Source organism: Balaenoptera borealis (assembly GCF_965194805.1).
Source record: "Balaenoptera borealis genome assembly, chromosome: 3".
Lineage (NCBI taxonomy): Eukaryota > Metazoa > Chordata > Mammalia > Artiodactyla > Balaenopteridae > Balaenoptera > Balaenoptera borealis.
Genome location: NC_138866.1, coordinates 13904511 through 13921318, shown reverse-complemented (window position 1 = coordinate 13921318; position 16808 = coordinate 13904511). Strand labels below are relative to the sequence as shown.

Below are 16808 nucleotides of genomic sequence, written 5' to 3'. Positions count from 1 at the left end.
GAGAGGTAACGTGATAGGAGCTTTTATAGAGATTATCTCCTTTAATCCTCGAAACAGCCTTATGAGTAGATGTTACAGTTGTCCTGCTCGGATAGGTGACCGATCTGCAGAGAAGTTAAGTAACCTGCCCAAGGTCATAGAGCTGGTAGGCGGTAGAACTGGGATTTGAATCCAGGCATTCCAGCATCAGAATGCATGCTCTTAAGCGTTTGGTGTACCCCTCCAGCAAAGGCCATAATTGTAGGTTGTTTAGAAGATCTCATGGAGGAAGAGGGGCCTCAGATGGGCCTTGAAAAATGGATACAATTTAGAAAGGTAGAAAGAGGAGCGGCAGTGGGGGCAAAATGGGGGCACCACGTTGCAGTTTCTCTCTTGATTGTGCAACTCTCCCTTTAAGGTAGGAGCTTCCTTAGAGGACTTTTTCGTTCTTTTAAAATCTTTGTACTCTGGCATTTATCTCTATGTCTGGAAGACAGGAGGCACTCAATAAATATGGGTCAAATAAGTGAACGAGCCCAGTCTGAACCCTCAGGGTTGGCTTGGTGGTTAGAGCGGAAGTGCTGGAGCCAGACTGTCTGTGTTCACGTCCCGACCGTGCCTGTCCCCAGCTGTGTTGCCACGTGCGGCCCCCTAAGGAGAGACTCCCCATCTACAACATGGGAACGACAGACCCCCACGGACAGAAAATGGCTGCGAGGAGTGAGAGTTAACACATAGAAAGTACCAGGACAGGGCCTGGCACCCGAAGGGTCCTGTCCAAGTGAGGCTGTTACAGTCGGTGGTGGCGATGAGGGTTGTGTGCTTCCTCTCAGGGTGTAGAGACGTGGCTTTCTGTTTTCTCTGAAGTCAAGCCTGAGTGGGTGCAAGGTGGGCCCTCCTTAGAGATGACCTGGGTGCTAGAAATATGAGCTTGGAGCTGCGGGGGGCCTCTGCCCTCCCTCCACGGGAAGCAAGAGCCCTCAGGCTCCAGAGAGCTGTCTTGCTAGTCCCAGACTGGGGAGGTTTCCTGGCGAGAGACTTCAATGAGTACTTGGAGGAGGTAAAAAATTAAGAGATCTGGAAAGAGGAAGGACACACATCGTTATTATTGTCCTTATTGGCAGTTTGTAAAATTGCCCAGTCATCCAGTACTGAAGTTGTAGATCTTGATTTTCCATTATGTTTGGTTAAATAATACTGATACATAATAAATATTATTAAATAGCCCAGGGAAATTTTCTCTTGAATTTTATGGAACATTAGAGTCTAGCCTTGTAGTACCTTTTCAGTGCATCATTTTCTAAGCCAAATTCTCGTCAGTGACTATTTAATAGGTCAGTTGTGATGATTATTACTAGATAGTCTTTATCAAAAATATGAATTAGATATAAATGTTTTGTCTCCCCAGATATTTTATCTCCTCTATTTGGGACACTTGTTTCTTCAGCTCAGGTGAGTTTACAGTTTTTTCTTTGGACGAAAGGGGCAAATAACTCTGTAAGAAAGTGAGCAGGGGGACCTGTGGGCCAGTCCTGTGCAGGGTCCCTGAGATGGCACTTACCTGGAGGCTGGCACCAAACGCCGCAGCTGTGGGATCCATCAGCCTGGAACGTGGATGCACGATCACTGGGGCTTCTGACTCTCGATTGGGCCATAAGGACTGGCCAGGAAGTCACTCTGGAAATTCCAACCTGAGGGACTTCTCTTTGGGACACTAATCATCTCACAGGACTCTGGTGCAACTCCCTGGGAGTGTGGGTAGAGAGGTGAAGGCCATGTCAAGTTTGATTTGATTTAGAGAAGTAAATGAGAAATTTCCTACACCCTCCAAAGAGAAGTGAGTGGAAGTTATGGATGTGGGTACATCTGCATGTTTGATTGACGTGTTTGATTGGCAGCTCTCCTGCTTGACAGAGCTGGTCCCTTTGCATTGATAAATCACCTTAATGTGCCAGGCTCTCCAGCAAATAGAACAAGGTCTTGTGCCTCAAGAAGGCAAAGCTTTCTGTGTGCTCCATGTTCTGCTTGGTGGCGGGAATCCTGGTCTCCAGATGGAACGTGGGGTGAATTTGTGTGTGTTCTCCTGGCTAGATTGAGTCAGTATGTCCAGGAGGAGGTCCAGGGATTACCCAGGCCTGGGGAGGACCCCCGTGGGTAAGTCTAGTCCAGAACCTGTAATCAAGGTGTAATTGTCATAAGCCTAGTGAATGTCCAGTCGCAGATGCCCGTTTACAAAGCTAGCTCATAAGTTAGGCTGAAAGGAAATGTTCTTTTCCAAAAGTCCTTTTTATAACCATCTAGGGGGAAAGGGATAAATTGATAAGCCCCATTAATCAGAGGACTCTTAGAAATAATGTAAAAAGACTCAATTTACAAATACAAATGCTGCCAAAGCATGCAGAGGTAATTTTCTGTTTTCTCAGGCACTCCTGCACTAATTCAGAACCTTTGAATGGTGTATTCCCTTCAAGATGTATTTTAGGTTTGTTTATGAGTATTGTAGCAAATTGTCCATGTTTATACATAATATATGTAGTTCATCATTAGAGTTTCTTTGAATTCAATAACCAAACACTTCTCCTTATAGACTGCTTTTCTGAATTGCCCGTGACTTCTTTTCTTCCCCCCATCCAGTTTAACTACTGCTTTGATGTGGACTGGCTCATAAAACAGTATCCACCAGAGTTCAGGTGAGTTCCGCAGAGTGATGGATGACGTCCTAACTGTAATGCAGCCTTAAAACGCACGATTTGTGTTTCTCAGGCAGCTGCCATGCATCTTCTTTGAATATTTCTTTTGGAACTATTGAAATCATAAAAACGTTAAGTTATACTGGGAAAACAGCATTTTTTGATATATTCTAACTAATCACAAGCCTTCCTAATACAGATTTTAGCATGTCCTTCTGTTCTGTCCAGAAGTAGATTAGGACAAATTTCAACCCAAATAAAAGAATTTTAGGTCCAACGTTAGTATGAAGGAAAAGGTCACTGCCACCTGCGTTCTCGACCTATAAGCATGCCATGCTTCACTGGGCACATCATTGCTGTTCTTTTTTCGAGACTCCCTTGTTTCACAAGTGATTTTTCATGTAGCTTAGGAGTTAATGCAGGGGTCATAGGGCCTTCCCTTACCCAGATTATGGAAGTGACGGGTTTTCAGTCTGTCTGCCTCATAGTAGGCAGTGCAAACCAAATAAATATGGCATCCCATGGTGACATGCCACCTGTCCCATTTCTAACACATTGACGTGGCAGAATCCCATAACAGCAAGTAAGGTGTAGGAATACACATACAGGAAAATGGCTGTCAGCGTCCTCAAAGTCCATGGTGCATTTAGCACATCAGATTGTGGGAACCTTCATTATTAATAATAGATAAAATGCTGGGAGTTCCCTGGCAGTCCAGTGGTTAGTACTCGGTGCTTTCATTGCTGTGGCCCAGGTTCAGTCCCTGGTTGGGGAACTAAGATCCTGCAAGCCACGAGGCACAGCCAAAAATAATAATAATAGATAAAATACTGTTGAAATTTCCCAAGCAGCTTTGGCACTCAAGGGCTCATATTTGACCTGTGACACGTAAGATTAGTTTTAGCTGCATGTAACAGAAAAGTAGAAATAACAGTGGCTTAAACAAGAGAGAGAATAATTTCACCACCCTATTCAAAGTATTGGATGATGCCCACCCACATTAGGGAGGGCGATCTGCTTTGTTGAGCCACCGATTCAAATGGTCATCTCCTCCGCAAGCACCCTCACAGACACACCCAGAAATAATGTTTTATCTGGACACCCTTGGCCCAATGAAGTTGACACACAAAATTAACCATCACACTGCCGTTTTGTGATAGTTTTTAGAACACCAGTAAATCTGAAGTGATTAATGAGGACTTCAGCTTCTGTCAATAATGTTTAATCTTTTATTTTTTAAAAAGACCTGATAATCTGATAACAGGAATTGTTTCTAGGTAACAGATGCATGATTATCTCTTACATTATTCTCTGTAGTGTGTTTCTAGTTGTAAAATAGAAAATTTTTTCCAAATAGAAACAAACCGGGAAGGTGTGTTTCTTAGTTTTATTTTACCTAACATGTTAGAATAAAACTGTCAGGCTTAGGGGTTAGGGATCCGTCCTGGATGTGCGTTTTCTGTCCTGTTTCTTTTTAGTTGAGTGTTGTCCCTTCATGTGTGGCAGAGAATCATTCTGCATGTGATTGATAATTGTGGAAGTTGTTCATCTTGCTTGATTGCTTGTTGGAGAAAAATCCAATTTTTGTTCTGTTGGGAGAGTTTATAAAGATATATTGATTTCTAAGGATTATCTCGCTTTGAATTAACCAGAGTAGATCATGGTTCCTTTAAAAGCCTTTTTAATCTATTCCTGTAGAATGTTTTTATATTGTCCTTTTGAATTTAAAAATAGGGCATTTTCAATGTGCATTGGGCTCTGTTTCATTGAAATATCACCACCTATTAGTGAAACTACATGCTGTGGGCCTGGGCCCCTTCACTTGTATCCTGGGCATCTGGTGCAGGACCTTGCTCACAGTAGGGGTTTAACATACGGCTAGTGAGGAAGGGTCTACTGTTTGGGCCAAGAGAAGGGAAAGAAAAGACCATCATACTAGACAACGATGACTGTATATCTTTTAGTCTATCTGAATTTAAACATATTAACACAGAGCTGACGATGTGCCCTTTTGGACCAAAGAAGATAATTACTCGAGGACTTTCTTGAGTCACAGCCCCTCCAGGTCACAGCAGAGCTTCAGGTTCGGGCCACGGGGCTCCATTATAAAGGTAACCAGTTACCGAAGGTTAATCGGTCACTGTCCTGTGCTGGCCCCGTACTCAGTCACCACACAGGCCAGAGACAGATGTCGGTGGTCAGCGACCCTTAACTGGGCGCCAGTTCAGCTTCATGAATGATGGATTTTAAATACTCCTGATCCCTTTTTCAGGAAGAAACCAATCCTGCTTGTGCATGGCGACAAACGCGAAGCAAAGGCTCACCTACATGCCCAGGCAAAGCCTTATGAAAACATTGCCCTCTGCCAGGTAAGCCACTCATTGCCCTTCGAGATCATGCTTAGTCTGAGAGTTGGAAGGAAATTGAGACCTTGAGTCTATCCACCCACCTAATGCGGGAATCCTCTCTCCAGCATCACCCACAGACATCTGTCCAGCCTTGGCTTAAACGCTTCCTGAGGTAGCTCATCCTATTGTGGGTAGCCCTCATGGTTGAAAGATTTTCCTTTATGTTAACCTGATATCTCTGTAATTAGTCAGGGTTCTCCAGAGAAACAGAACCAATGGGCGTGTGTGTGTGTCTGTGTGTGTGTGTGTCTGTGTCTGTGTGTGTGTCTGTGTGCGTCTGTCTGTGTGCGTCTGTGTGTGTGTGTGTGTGTGTGTGTGTGTGTGTGTGTGTCTGTCTGTGTGCGTCTGTCTCTGTGTGTGTCTGTGTGTAGAGAGACATTTATTTTCAAAGAACTGGCTCATGTGATTGTGGAGGGTGGCAAGTCCAAAATCTGCAGGGCAGGCTGGAGACCCCAAGAAGCACTGATGTTGCAGTTTGAGGCCAAAGACCGACTGCAGCCTCATTCCCCCTTCCTGCAGGGAATCAGTCTTTTTTTTATTTCTTTTCCACTTTTCAACAGACTGACTGAGGCTCACAAACATTCTGGAGGATAATCTCCTTTACTCGAAGTCCACTGATTGAAATGTTAATCTCCTCAGAAAATACCTTCACGGCAACATCTGACCAAATATCTGGGTGCTATGGCCTAGCCAGGTTGACACACAAAATCTTCTTCCTCTGCCTTCTACGTTGGTCCTAATTTTCCCTCTCTGGAGCCACATAGACTAAGTCTCCTCCTTGCACGTGTCAGTGATTCTTGTATCTGAAGTCATCTGTTTTGTCCCCCTAGTTTTCTCATTCAGGTTCAAGCGTTCACTTTCTTCAGTTGTACCTGGTATATCAAGGGTTCCCTATCTTTCCCCAACCTGCCACCCCTCTGGTTGTATCTATTTTGTCCACGTTCCTGTGGAAACGGAGGTTTCAGCATTATTGAGCAGGTTTTTTGGATTCAATTCAGCGGCAGTTTCTTTCTCTGAAGGCAGCCTAAAACTGGTAGTTTTTATTGTGACAACTTATCCAACTTACATTAGCTGCCATTGACATTTCACCCATAGCCCTTAGTTCTTTTGCACAAGAACCACTCAATACTGGAGAGACCCATAGATCAGAAGCAGACCTGTTAGAAAACTACCTCGCGAGTTGTATGCTGCATGTGGTCCTAGTCCGATGAGGGGCGTTAAGTGGTCTCATAACAGGCTTGGTTTGCTGGGACCAAAGCAGAGAAGAGGCGAAGAAAAGGCTGTTTCTTTATATATTCCCATAATTTTGTCCTGATACTACTTTCCAGTCAGTTCATGGAAATACAGTGTGACCAGTGAGTCTTGGAGTTTCCTTAGGACTCATTGTTCTAGACTCCACATCTGAAAGGATCTTTTTATGTGTGGCATTTTGTGTAAGAAGCAGGCAAACTGGGCGGGGAGGGGAGGCAAGGGGGTAGCATGGAATTCAGAAAATGTTTACATTTATGATTTCCTTCCTGTGGTGGTTCTGAAGTGGCTGGTGTAATATTCACCTTTTCCTATTTGAGCAAGTCGGTCAGTCCATTCATGAGCAGCTTGATGAATGATTCTTTCATGGCCCTTTTCTCTCCTGGCCAATAGCTTAGTGAAATTGGCTCAGGATTTCTGCTCTTGGAGTACAGAGACAAGAGTGAATTACATAGAACCTAATTATTTTTCTTTTCCATTTTCCTTCTAACGTCCTTTTTCCTCCATCCATACAAGGTAAAAGAACTCCAACTCACGTTTTATCACTTCTTCTAGCTATAGAATATTATCTATGTGTGTATGCGTATTTTTTTAAAGATTAAAACAGTGAGAAATCTCAACCTGATCAATTTTAAACCCATCTCACAACATTTTTCCTGTGATGTAACTCACTGTACTTTATGTAGTTGGAGTTTTAAATTATTCCATCTCTTTACCCATCCTGTTTGCAGCTCACCTTCTACACAAGATATGCCTTTGCTTAGCAGTTGCCTAAAATCCCCTTGTTTTGCATTTGTTTCCAAAGACAGAAGAGGTTAAACTGCAATAGGATAGCACTTATCAGACTAATAGTGGGCAGAAAATAAAATAACACGGGAATCCTGAAAACCAGAGATAAAATCAATGGAAATACAAAGTGTTTTTCAAATGTACTGAAAAGTTTAGGAGAGGTGGTGGCAGGCCTAGTGGCATGCTTCAGGCAAACCACTAGAGGGTATAACGAGCCCTGTCTTCCAGACCTCGTGTGAAGAGCCTCCGTAAGCTCCCAGCTCTAGTCTGAGGGACATGGTGATTGTCCCATCCTGACTTATTGAAATACCTTTATATCTTGTCTTTTTTTTTTTTTTAAAGGAATTCCTTTATTTTTATTTATTTATTTATTTATGGCTGTGTTGGGTCTTCGTTTCTGTGCGAGGCCTTTCTCTAGTTGCGGCAAGTGGGGGCCACTCTTCATCGCGATGCGCGGGCCTCTCACTATCGTGGCCTCTCTTGTGGAGCACAGGCTCCAGACGCGCAGGCTCAGTAGTTGTGGCTCACGGGCCCAGCTGCTCCGCGGCATATGGGATCTTCCCAGACCAGCGCTCGAACCTGTGTCCCCTGCACTGGCAGGCAGACTCTCAACCACTGCACCACCAGGGAAGCCCTATATCTTGTCTTTAAAATGAATTTTTGAATTTTTTTTAGCAACATAGTGTCATTTGACTAAGCTGGGTCACGTTAAGTCAAAGAATAAGTGGATGCTGACAGTTTTCCCATTTTGCACACCTGGTGGTCCAGGTTCAGACTTCCTGGGTTCTGTCCCAGCTCTCTACCCGCTAGCTGTGTCATTCTGGGCCCATCACTTAACCACTTAAAGCCTCATTTCTTCATCTTTAAAATGAATTACTAATACTGTATCTCATAGGGTTATTGGGCAAAGAATTTGGTGCATTTGCCAAAAAGAAGCACCCATTAAATATTATCTATTGCAATTATTATCATCCTTGCTTTTGTGCTTAGACTTGCCCAAAAGCACACAACAAATTGCAAAACTAAACTCAGAAGCCAAGTTTTTTGACCATTGCTTTTTCTGACCTAAATATCAATTTACAGAGTGACAGTCTTCATTCTAATTTTGTAATTTAAAGACGTGAAATACTGGGATTAACATATACACACTACTATATATAAAATAGATAACCAACAAGGAACTACTCTGTGGCACAGGGAACTATACTCAGTATTTTGTAGTAACCTATAAGGGAAAAGAATCTGAAAAAGAATAGAGATATATATGTATCAATATAACTGAATCACTTTGCTGTACACCTGAAACTAACACAACATTGCGTTAATTTTTTTTAAAAGAAAGACATGAAATGCACTTTCCTGCTCACTCTTCTGTGGGCAGACCACGCAAACGCGTGCCAGTCTGTGAGCAGCCCGGACACTGAGTTTACAAGGGTAGTGAACTTGGCCACCCGTCCGTGAGCATCCCCAAGACAGGAGCTATGTCATCCTCACCTGTGTATTCCAGTTGCCCATTGCTTCCCCCAGCAGACAGGCCCATCTGTAGAGAGTGGGCAGGGGGGCTCTTTGATTTTAATAGCACTTGCTTCCATTTGTAGAGTGCTTACCCCGTGCAGCTCCTTTTCCTAAGCGTTCTATGTGTACTTTTCTCATTTATTCCTAACAACTCCCTGAATCTCCTAACAGTACCCTCATTTCAAAGAGTAGAAAGATGAGGCATAGAGATTCAAGTATTTTCCGAAGTCATACATAGTTGTGAAGATAGGATTTGTGTCCATACACAGAATTCCTAGCTGGTAAGCTATTCTTGACATCTCTATTTATTTTAACTTTTTCATCTTGAGGCCTAACCAAGGTCTTGCTATACTGGATGTGAGATAAAATGTTTTACTTCCCCACCTACGCCCCCCCCCATTTGTTTGTAAAGGTATCATTTTAAAACATGAAAAATGGATTTAATATATTTATTTTCAGCATCTTCTATGTTATAAATGTGAGAAAACTTTTAACATCATAATGTCTCAATACTGCCACCACTTTCAATGTTTCTCTTAAATATGCTTTGAAAACTTTTTGTGTGTATTTCTGTATAAGCCAAATATCTAATTTTAAAACGTTGCATAGAGTCTCATTTGTTTTTACTAGTTTTCTGGCATCTAAAGCAATTAGGCTTCTCACTTCTAATTACTGTAATTAAAAATGCAATATGTATTGAATCATTTTGGGTAACAAAAAAGAAGTTGTTTTTTAAAAAATGAACCTCACTGGATGCTATTCTAAAAGCTGTTTTGAATCTACAAACAATAAATGCTGGAGAGGGTGTAGAGAAAAGGGAACCCTCATACACTGTTGGTGGGAATGTAAATTGATATAGCCACTATGGAGAACAGTATGGAGGTTCCTTAAAAAACTAAAAATAGAACTACCATATGACCCAGCAATCCCACTGCTGGGCATATACCCTGAGAAAACCATAATTCAAAAAGAGTCATGTACCACAGTGTTCATTGCGGCTCTATTTACAATAGCCAGGACATGGAAGCAACCAAAGTCCATCGACAGATGAATGGATAAGGAAGATGTGGCACATATATACAATGGAATATTACTCAGCCATAAAAAGAAACGAAACTGAGTTATTTGTAGTGAGGTGGATGGACCTAGAGTCTGTCATACAGAGTGAAGTAAGTCAGATAGAGAAAAACAAATACCATATGCTAACACATATATATGGAATCTAAAAAATAAAAAAAAAAAAAGGTCATGAAGAACCTAGGGGCAAGACGGGAATAAAGACGCAGACCTACTAGAGAATGGACTTGAGGACACAGGGAGGGGGAAGGGTAAGCTGGGACAAAGTGAGAGGGTGGCACGGACATACATACACTACCAAATGTAAAATAGATAGCTATTGGGAAGCAGCCGCATAGCACAGGGAGATCAGCTCGGTGCTTGTGACCAGCTAGAAGGATGGGATAGGGAGGGTGGGAGGGAGGGAGACGCAAGAGGGAAGAGATATGGGGATATATGTATATGTATAACTGATTCACTTTGTTATAAAGCAGAAACTAACACACCATTGTAAAGCAATTATACTCCAATAAAAATGTTTTAAAAAAATTAAAAAATAAAAGCTGTTTTGGCGATCAAGGGCTTGTCCACTAGAGGGCAGTAAAAACTTTAAAAGCAAAAAAAAGTTGACCTGAATCTTTTCTAATTTAATTTTCAATAGATAGGGGTATTATTGAGTTTTTAAAAAACAAGTAACTTGACCTCTTTTTTATCCTAGGCAAAGTTGGATATTGCATTTGGAACACACCACACGTAAGCAATTTTTATGAAATGGGGGAGGGAGGATATGAGTTTAATATGTCAAAGGATGCTCTTCAGAAATCGCCCTTAGAGGGACTCACATGTGATGATTTTGCTGGGGGAAAAGCTGTCAGTTAGGAAGCAGAGGAAAAGGAGTTGTTTCTGAACAGCCTTAATACCAAGTACCAGGACTCTGGCTCTGGACATTAAAGTCTGAATCTGTGATGCAGTTTCTGCTTTCTCTTGAGGGCGTTCATTATAGCTCACTGAGGGGGATAGATTGTGGTCCGCGGTTACGCATGACTGTACGTGCGGTAGTCACATGCCTATGGATTCCACTACTTTAAAGAAGGTCTTGTGAATTTTATAAGATTCTGAGTTGCATCAAATAGAATATTGTTGGGTCAACTCTGTGCTGTGATTGAAAGAAAAACTGTTTCACAAGAAGTTGTCATCTTGAGAGGCTGATACGTGTTCCTGCTTCAAGACATCTCAGAAAATTCTCTGAGGATAATTTCTGAGACATTGCCAACGACAGACAGGAGAAACTTTTCTCTTACTTCCTACTTGATACATATCAGCTTGACTCCTGTTTTGAGTCTTACTGTTTTATGGAGCCCTTTTACGTAATTGTTCTCTAGCTGAGAAAAGAATAAGACGTGGTTGCCTCGATTTCAGTATTTTTGTAAATCGTATGTCTCTAGAAATATGTCACACTCAAAAGAGTGTGACAAAACCTTATCTTTCTTCTAGGCCAGCAGTGGAAACAGGTAGCCTGCTGCTTCAGGCATGTCCCTTTGGGTATCTGTCCCTAAGCCAACAAGGAATCTCATGGGAGGAAGTGTTTGCCCCGAGTCTTGCAGTGACCACTGTTTTCCTGATATTACGCCAAAAACGAGGGCATATGTTCATCATTCTCTTTGTAAGCTTAAAGCTATATTTTGCCAGTCTGTCTCCAGAAAGGAACCAGAGCAGAAAGCACTGAGCCACTTTGTGAAAGGATACCTATCAAGCATACATTATCTGGTTTTAGGTGCTCTTGTGTAAATGTTGCTGCATTTACCAACCACCCCTAATTGGTAACTTTGGTGTAATGGAGGGTTGTTGAGAGTGACCTCAAGCACCTACCTAGCTGGAGTATCAGGCACAGAGCTCACAGAATGCTAATTTCAGCAAAGGATACAAAATAGCACTGAATAGGCTGAGTCAGCATCTTAGGCTCCTGTAGCTGCACCACCGTGGGAGACGCTGATGGGCGGCAGTAGTCAGCCGTCCTGGGTAGAGATTCTGCCAGTAAAGTGTCGCACCAGATGGGTCCTTGTCCCCCACCCTTAGCTGGAACCCTAGCCTAAATACCTTACTGATTCCAGAATACATTCAGCAAGCCCTGTTTTGGATCCTGGGCATGATTTGCTAGACCTGCAGTGCGGGATACCTGTGCAGGGCACACGTTCTGTGCCCACAGCCAGCGTTTCTTGGGCGTATTCACACTGCACTTAATATGCTAGCGAGTCATAGGAGAGCCTGGGTCTGGGGAGGGACTGAGTGCTGGGCTGGCCCAGATCCGACACAGTAGCATTTGAGGGGGGCGGGGCTATCCTTTTTTTTTTTTTAATGCTATTCAAAAAATTACTTGGTCCTTTGTCTTCATTTTATAGACTAGAGCCCCCAAGTAGGTAGGCAGTTTTCCTCCAGCCAGTGTTGGAGACAGGACTAGAACTGTTTATTTTTGCTTAAGTTCTTAATTTACTTTTGTTGTTTCCTCACTGCTAAAATTAAGTCTGTTTCCTTTGGCACACACACACACACACACACACACACACACACGCTTTGCAAGTCCATTCTTCCTTCGCCTCCAACACATGCATTTTGCAGGTTAAACCCAGCAGAGTTCCTCATTCAGAGTTGAAAGTGCCTAGGGAAGTAATGATAGACCCTTTCCCCACTCTGTAGTGTGTGTGTGGTTTACTTTTTGTTAAAATGCCAGTATTTTGTAGGAGATTGAACTCATGCCTTGAAATTACTTTCCGTTGTTCATTTTAAAATGTTCTAAGAGTTATTCATTAAATATCTATTACATTCTTGAAGCACAGCTCGGGGGGATGTAAAGTGTTTGGAGACATAGTGGTTTTTGTCCTTCCAGCTTTTAGTCTTCGGGTGAGAGAGGCAAGACAAACACATGAGCTAGGAAAGAAGGAAAGCCTTCCAGCTCCTGGTGACAGGTGTGAACGTGTCCCCCGCCCTCCCCCGACAGAGTGGAGCTGCCACAGTAACTCTGAAGGAGTCTCCGGGGTCACACTTGCGTCAGCTGGTGGTGACTACTTGCGGAGCATCTGGAAGTGACCAGATGCAGCTCCATCCTGCAGGAGCTCGTGGTCCTCTTAGAGACGGTGAACGAGCTGCATCCCTGCTTCCAGGATGCTGTGAGTCCCGGGGCTTATCTCATAGTGCTTTAGCATGCTGAAGCTCTTTGGTGGCCCCCAGAGCGGGAAGCAAAGGCACCTCCCACGGCCCTGAGAATCCACAGCGGGAGGGAAGTGTCAGATGTGGCCGTGCAGCCAGGAGCAGACTGCAGGATGGGCCTCTCTCCTCTTCGGGCTGTAGCAGGGCCTCCCCTCCGTGTGACCCACTCCTGCCCCAGTAGCATGAAGTAGCTGCGACCCTGTCCAGCCCAGGGGAAGCCGTGCACAGTGAGAGGAGGATCCAACATGTGTGACCCAGATAAGCGCTGCTTCTGGTTCACGTGGGGAACTGGATAGTCCCCATGACCTGTCCTAGCCACGGATTCTGCAGTTGTAAAATGGGAATGATAGCGCCTTCTCTGGATTGGGTGGGATTCAGTGTGCTAGCATTCTGTGCGGCTTCTAAAGCAATGCCTGGTACATAAATGCTCCACAGACATTAGCTTGCCTTCCCCCTGTGCAGGAACAGCTTCAAATAGGGGAAATGTCCCTTCTGCCACCCCCATAGCTTAATAGATAATATGCAGGTCAGTATTCTTCAGGGAAGACCTCATTTCTTTATATGTTTTATCCATTTTTAGCTCTGACCTTATGGGGACATGCCATTTTGGCTATGAAAAGATTAATATGACTCCCCTTAGATTACTTCTCAATGCTATTTGATAGGATTCACTGACATTAGTGCATGATTTTCCTGTTAATTGATGCCTTAACTAATGGAAATATTTGTAAAAGTTAAATCATGAATTCATAACTGGCTTATTCTTAATTACAGTCAACTACTAATTTGGCAACTGTGTATGTAAATTTGCGCAGATTTCAGGGAGCACATCTCATACATGGAAAGAAGATTGGTTCAACAGCTGTCATTTCTCCAGATTTGTATTAATTTACCATTTGCCAGCTTGGGTTAAATTCTCATTCTGGCAGAGCTAAATCTCATTCTGTGTTTGCATAGTCTTTTCTGTATTTTTTAATGCTAATAACCCCATTCTATTGAGATAGTATTTGGGATGTTGTTTATTTGAGAGAACCAGTGGTTCATTTTTTTCCCACGTGTAAACTGACTTCCATCAGTAAATGTTAAGTAGCATTTTGGCCTCCATAGAAATAAGGCAGAGTTACTGCCTTGAATGAATCTCTAGTTGGGGGAGAGAGAATTTAGGTTCCTGAAATAATTAGAAAACCATCGGGAGGCCAAGAATCATCCGAAAGTAGATGGCAAAGTAAAGCAAGGCATGGAAGCAGTAGAGGGAATGTACACCTGGAGTGTTTTACATTTAACAAAACACGTACTGCATTTCATTCTCACATCAGCCCTATGAAGTGAACGCGGAGTTGATCCTTCATGCCACAAGTGAGAAGCCGAGGCTCAGGGGACATGGAACGACTCAGAGATATTAAATGACTTACATAGGGTCCTATGGCTTCTAACTGATGAACACTGGTACTTAGGTCTTCCAGCTTCAGATGGAAAGCTCTTATCTGTCCTGTTCCCTCCCTCTCACTGGCATTAAACTAAGAGAAATAATCTGATGACTGGGGAGGCCCCATGGGAAAGAAGGGAATCTCTAGGGCTGATTTGAGTAAAGGGAGAAGAAAAGGGAAGACTTACCTCAAGCCCAGGTACACACTGGTGACAAGTCTGGCGTCTGTAGAGTATGAAGAAGGATCAGTCTCTTGAAAATGAAGCATCTTTCAAACTTAAACTGCAACCCACAGTAGGAAATGCGTTTGTCATTTCAGTCTGCTGCACGTGTCTGTACTGATAAGTGCTGAAACAAGAGTGTCACGAACCAGCACTTAAATATATGCAGTATACGCTTGAGTTTCTAATTTATTCTGTTGCAGTTTTTTTTTTAATGCTAAGCAGCCACAGCGTAGCAAGAGGTTGTGACCAGACTCTGAAAACACTGGGCAGGAAGATTCCTGTTGTCCCTGATAGTAATGGCTGATGCTGAACTGATAATAAGGAGCCACGCTACAGTGGGGAGGGGTTTAAAGTGCCGGGACTGGCCACGTGGACGGGATGGAGCAAAAAGTTCATATACCAGCAAATACTCAGCATTTTGGAAGGTGCTTTTCCACTTGTCACTTAAGCAGACTCTGATAACGATGATGTATAGGAGAAAAGAAGACTAAATGTTCAAAGTTGGGATAATGTAATCAGAGTTTAAAGAACTCCTTTAGCTATTGCGTTTGCATTAGAAAGGTATTATGAGAGTGCTGTTAATGCTTTTTGATCCTTTGTCTGTTTTTAAAGGAAAATGATGCTACTGCTGTACGAAGAAGGCCTCCGGGTTGTCATACACACCTCCAACCTCATTCACGCCGACTGGCACCAGAAGACACAAGGGTTTGTAGGGTTCCGGCCATTTCTTGGTAGTCACTGTGTGTGCTGAGAAAGGTCAAAAGCGAGAACATTCGATTTATTCTTTTTCTCCTGTTTTTTAATTGTGAAAAAACCCAGAATTATGGTATAGAAAAGAGACACATGCAAAAAAAAGTGAGAGTATTCTTTTACTACCTCCCCCCAGTTCCTCTCTTGAGGTAGCCGGTGTTAACCGTTTAGCACTTAATCATCCATAACTGCCTTTATTATACCTGTAAACATACGTATTTATACACCGTAGTTTTTTTCTAGTTTTTACAAATGGCACCATACATACACTCTACAGCCAAGTAGATCCAAGGATCTGAGGCAGGAAAGAGGATGAAAAATGAAAGGTCTGATCCTATTATTTTTCCATTAAGACCCTCCTGATAACTTTCTTGGTCCTCACTTATTCCTGCACCCACTTTTGCATGCCACTTCCCAGCAGGTGTCAAAAGAAAACTTGGGGGTTGATTATACACTAAAAATGTCCCCTCACCCCCAGTCACTTTAGTTTCCCATAAAACAAATCTAAACAGCTGTCTTTTTGGAGCCTGTAACATGGTTGTGAATCTCCAAAAGAATTGAACGTGAAGGTTTTTCATGGCTTTTTTTTTTTTTTTTTTTTTAAATTACTAACCCTTTGTCCTTGGTGCCTATATGCCAGATCTAGGTTTTGATCTCTTACGAGAAGTTTAGGTTTATTTTTAGGGATTTTAGGGACTTGTTCAAATCGTTCCACCCTTTGTTCTCCTTCCCGATAAGGCTTCATTATGACCAGCCTTAATTTCGCTTTCTTTCACTTAAGCTATTCTGCACGTCTCTGCCTTCCTGTGTTAGAAGGAACTCAGCCTTTCAAGGTTCGAGTATCTTCCCCTACATCCTCCTCCTCGTTCCCTTGCTCATACCATTGCCCAGCCTGGGCTAGAACCCTAATCCGGGGCTCTGACTGAGCCCAAGTTAGACCTTCAGTTGAGCTGAGACAGAGAGCCTCCCAGCCCCCATCCTCTGGGCCTGCTGGACCTGAGTGGGCCGTGCAGCACCAGAGCTGCCTCTTCCCTCACACAGCCTTTCCCTGAGCCAGGTGTGTGTCGTCCTCTCTTCACTCCCCTTCCCCACCATAGCAGGTGGCTTGATCCCCTGTCCCCACTGCCTGATGGTTTTCCTATAAACATGTTCTAGTTTCCAAGTGTCCCACTTAAGGTACGCTTCTCAGAATGCAGCGTTGTTGCGATGGGTTCAGGGTCTCGGGGATGGACTGTCTCTAAGAGACTCAGCCGCAGTGCTCTTGGTCCACCGAGCTTCCGGTTAACAAGGTCTTTGCTGCCCCACGAGCTTCTAAGCTGCTAGCTTGGATTCTGGGACTTGTGACTCATGTAGCCCCATCTAAAAAGGAAGTGAGATTAACATAGCTTGTTCTTGGGGGAACAATAATTAACGTAGCTAAAGGGATTTATCGAGTTGGCTCTCCTGTGGCTCAAAGAATCCCACCCACAGCCTCTAGCCCTCTGGAGCTTGAGTTTATAGGCAGCCGGGCCTGTTTCCT

General features: G+C 43.3%; 1 protein-coding gene and 1 long non-coding RNA gene across 7 annotated transcripts in view; one reads left to right on the top strand and one right to left on the bottom strand.

Annotated features, from left to right (window-relative positions):
* TDP1 (tyrosyl-DNA phosphodiesterase 1) overlaps positions 1-16808 on the top strand; it is an 84506-nt gene that overhangs the window by 8469 nt on the left and 59229 nt on the right. For all 6 annotated transcript variants that reach the window (XR_014242226.1, XR_014242227.1, XM_082383700.1 and 3 more), the window contains exons 3-7: positions 1388-1431; positions 2614-2669; positions 4942-5038; positions 10404-10438; positions 15152-15244. Coding sequence is in view for 4 of the 6 variants with exons in the window: in XM_082383700.1 (XP_082239826.1) it covers positions 1388-1431; positions 2614-2669; positions 4942-5038; positions 10404-10438; positions 15152-15244 (325 nt within the window). In the remaining 2 variants the exon portion in view is untranslated. The remainder of the gene's footprint in view (positions 1-1387; positions 1432-2613; positions 2670-4941; positions 5039-10403; positions 10439-15151; positions 15245-16808) is intronic.
* LOC309624947 lies at positions 12572-15322 on the bottom strand. The gene is made up of 3 exons (XR_014242253.1): positions 15203-15322; positions 14504-14663; positions 12572-13213 (listed from the first exon to the last, which is right to left on the bottom strand). It is a non-coding gene; the product is annotated as an uncharacterized lncRNA (long non-coding RNA).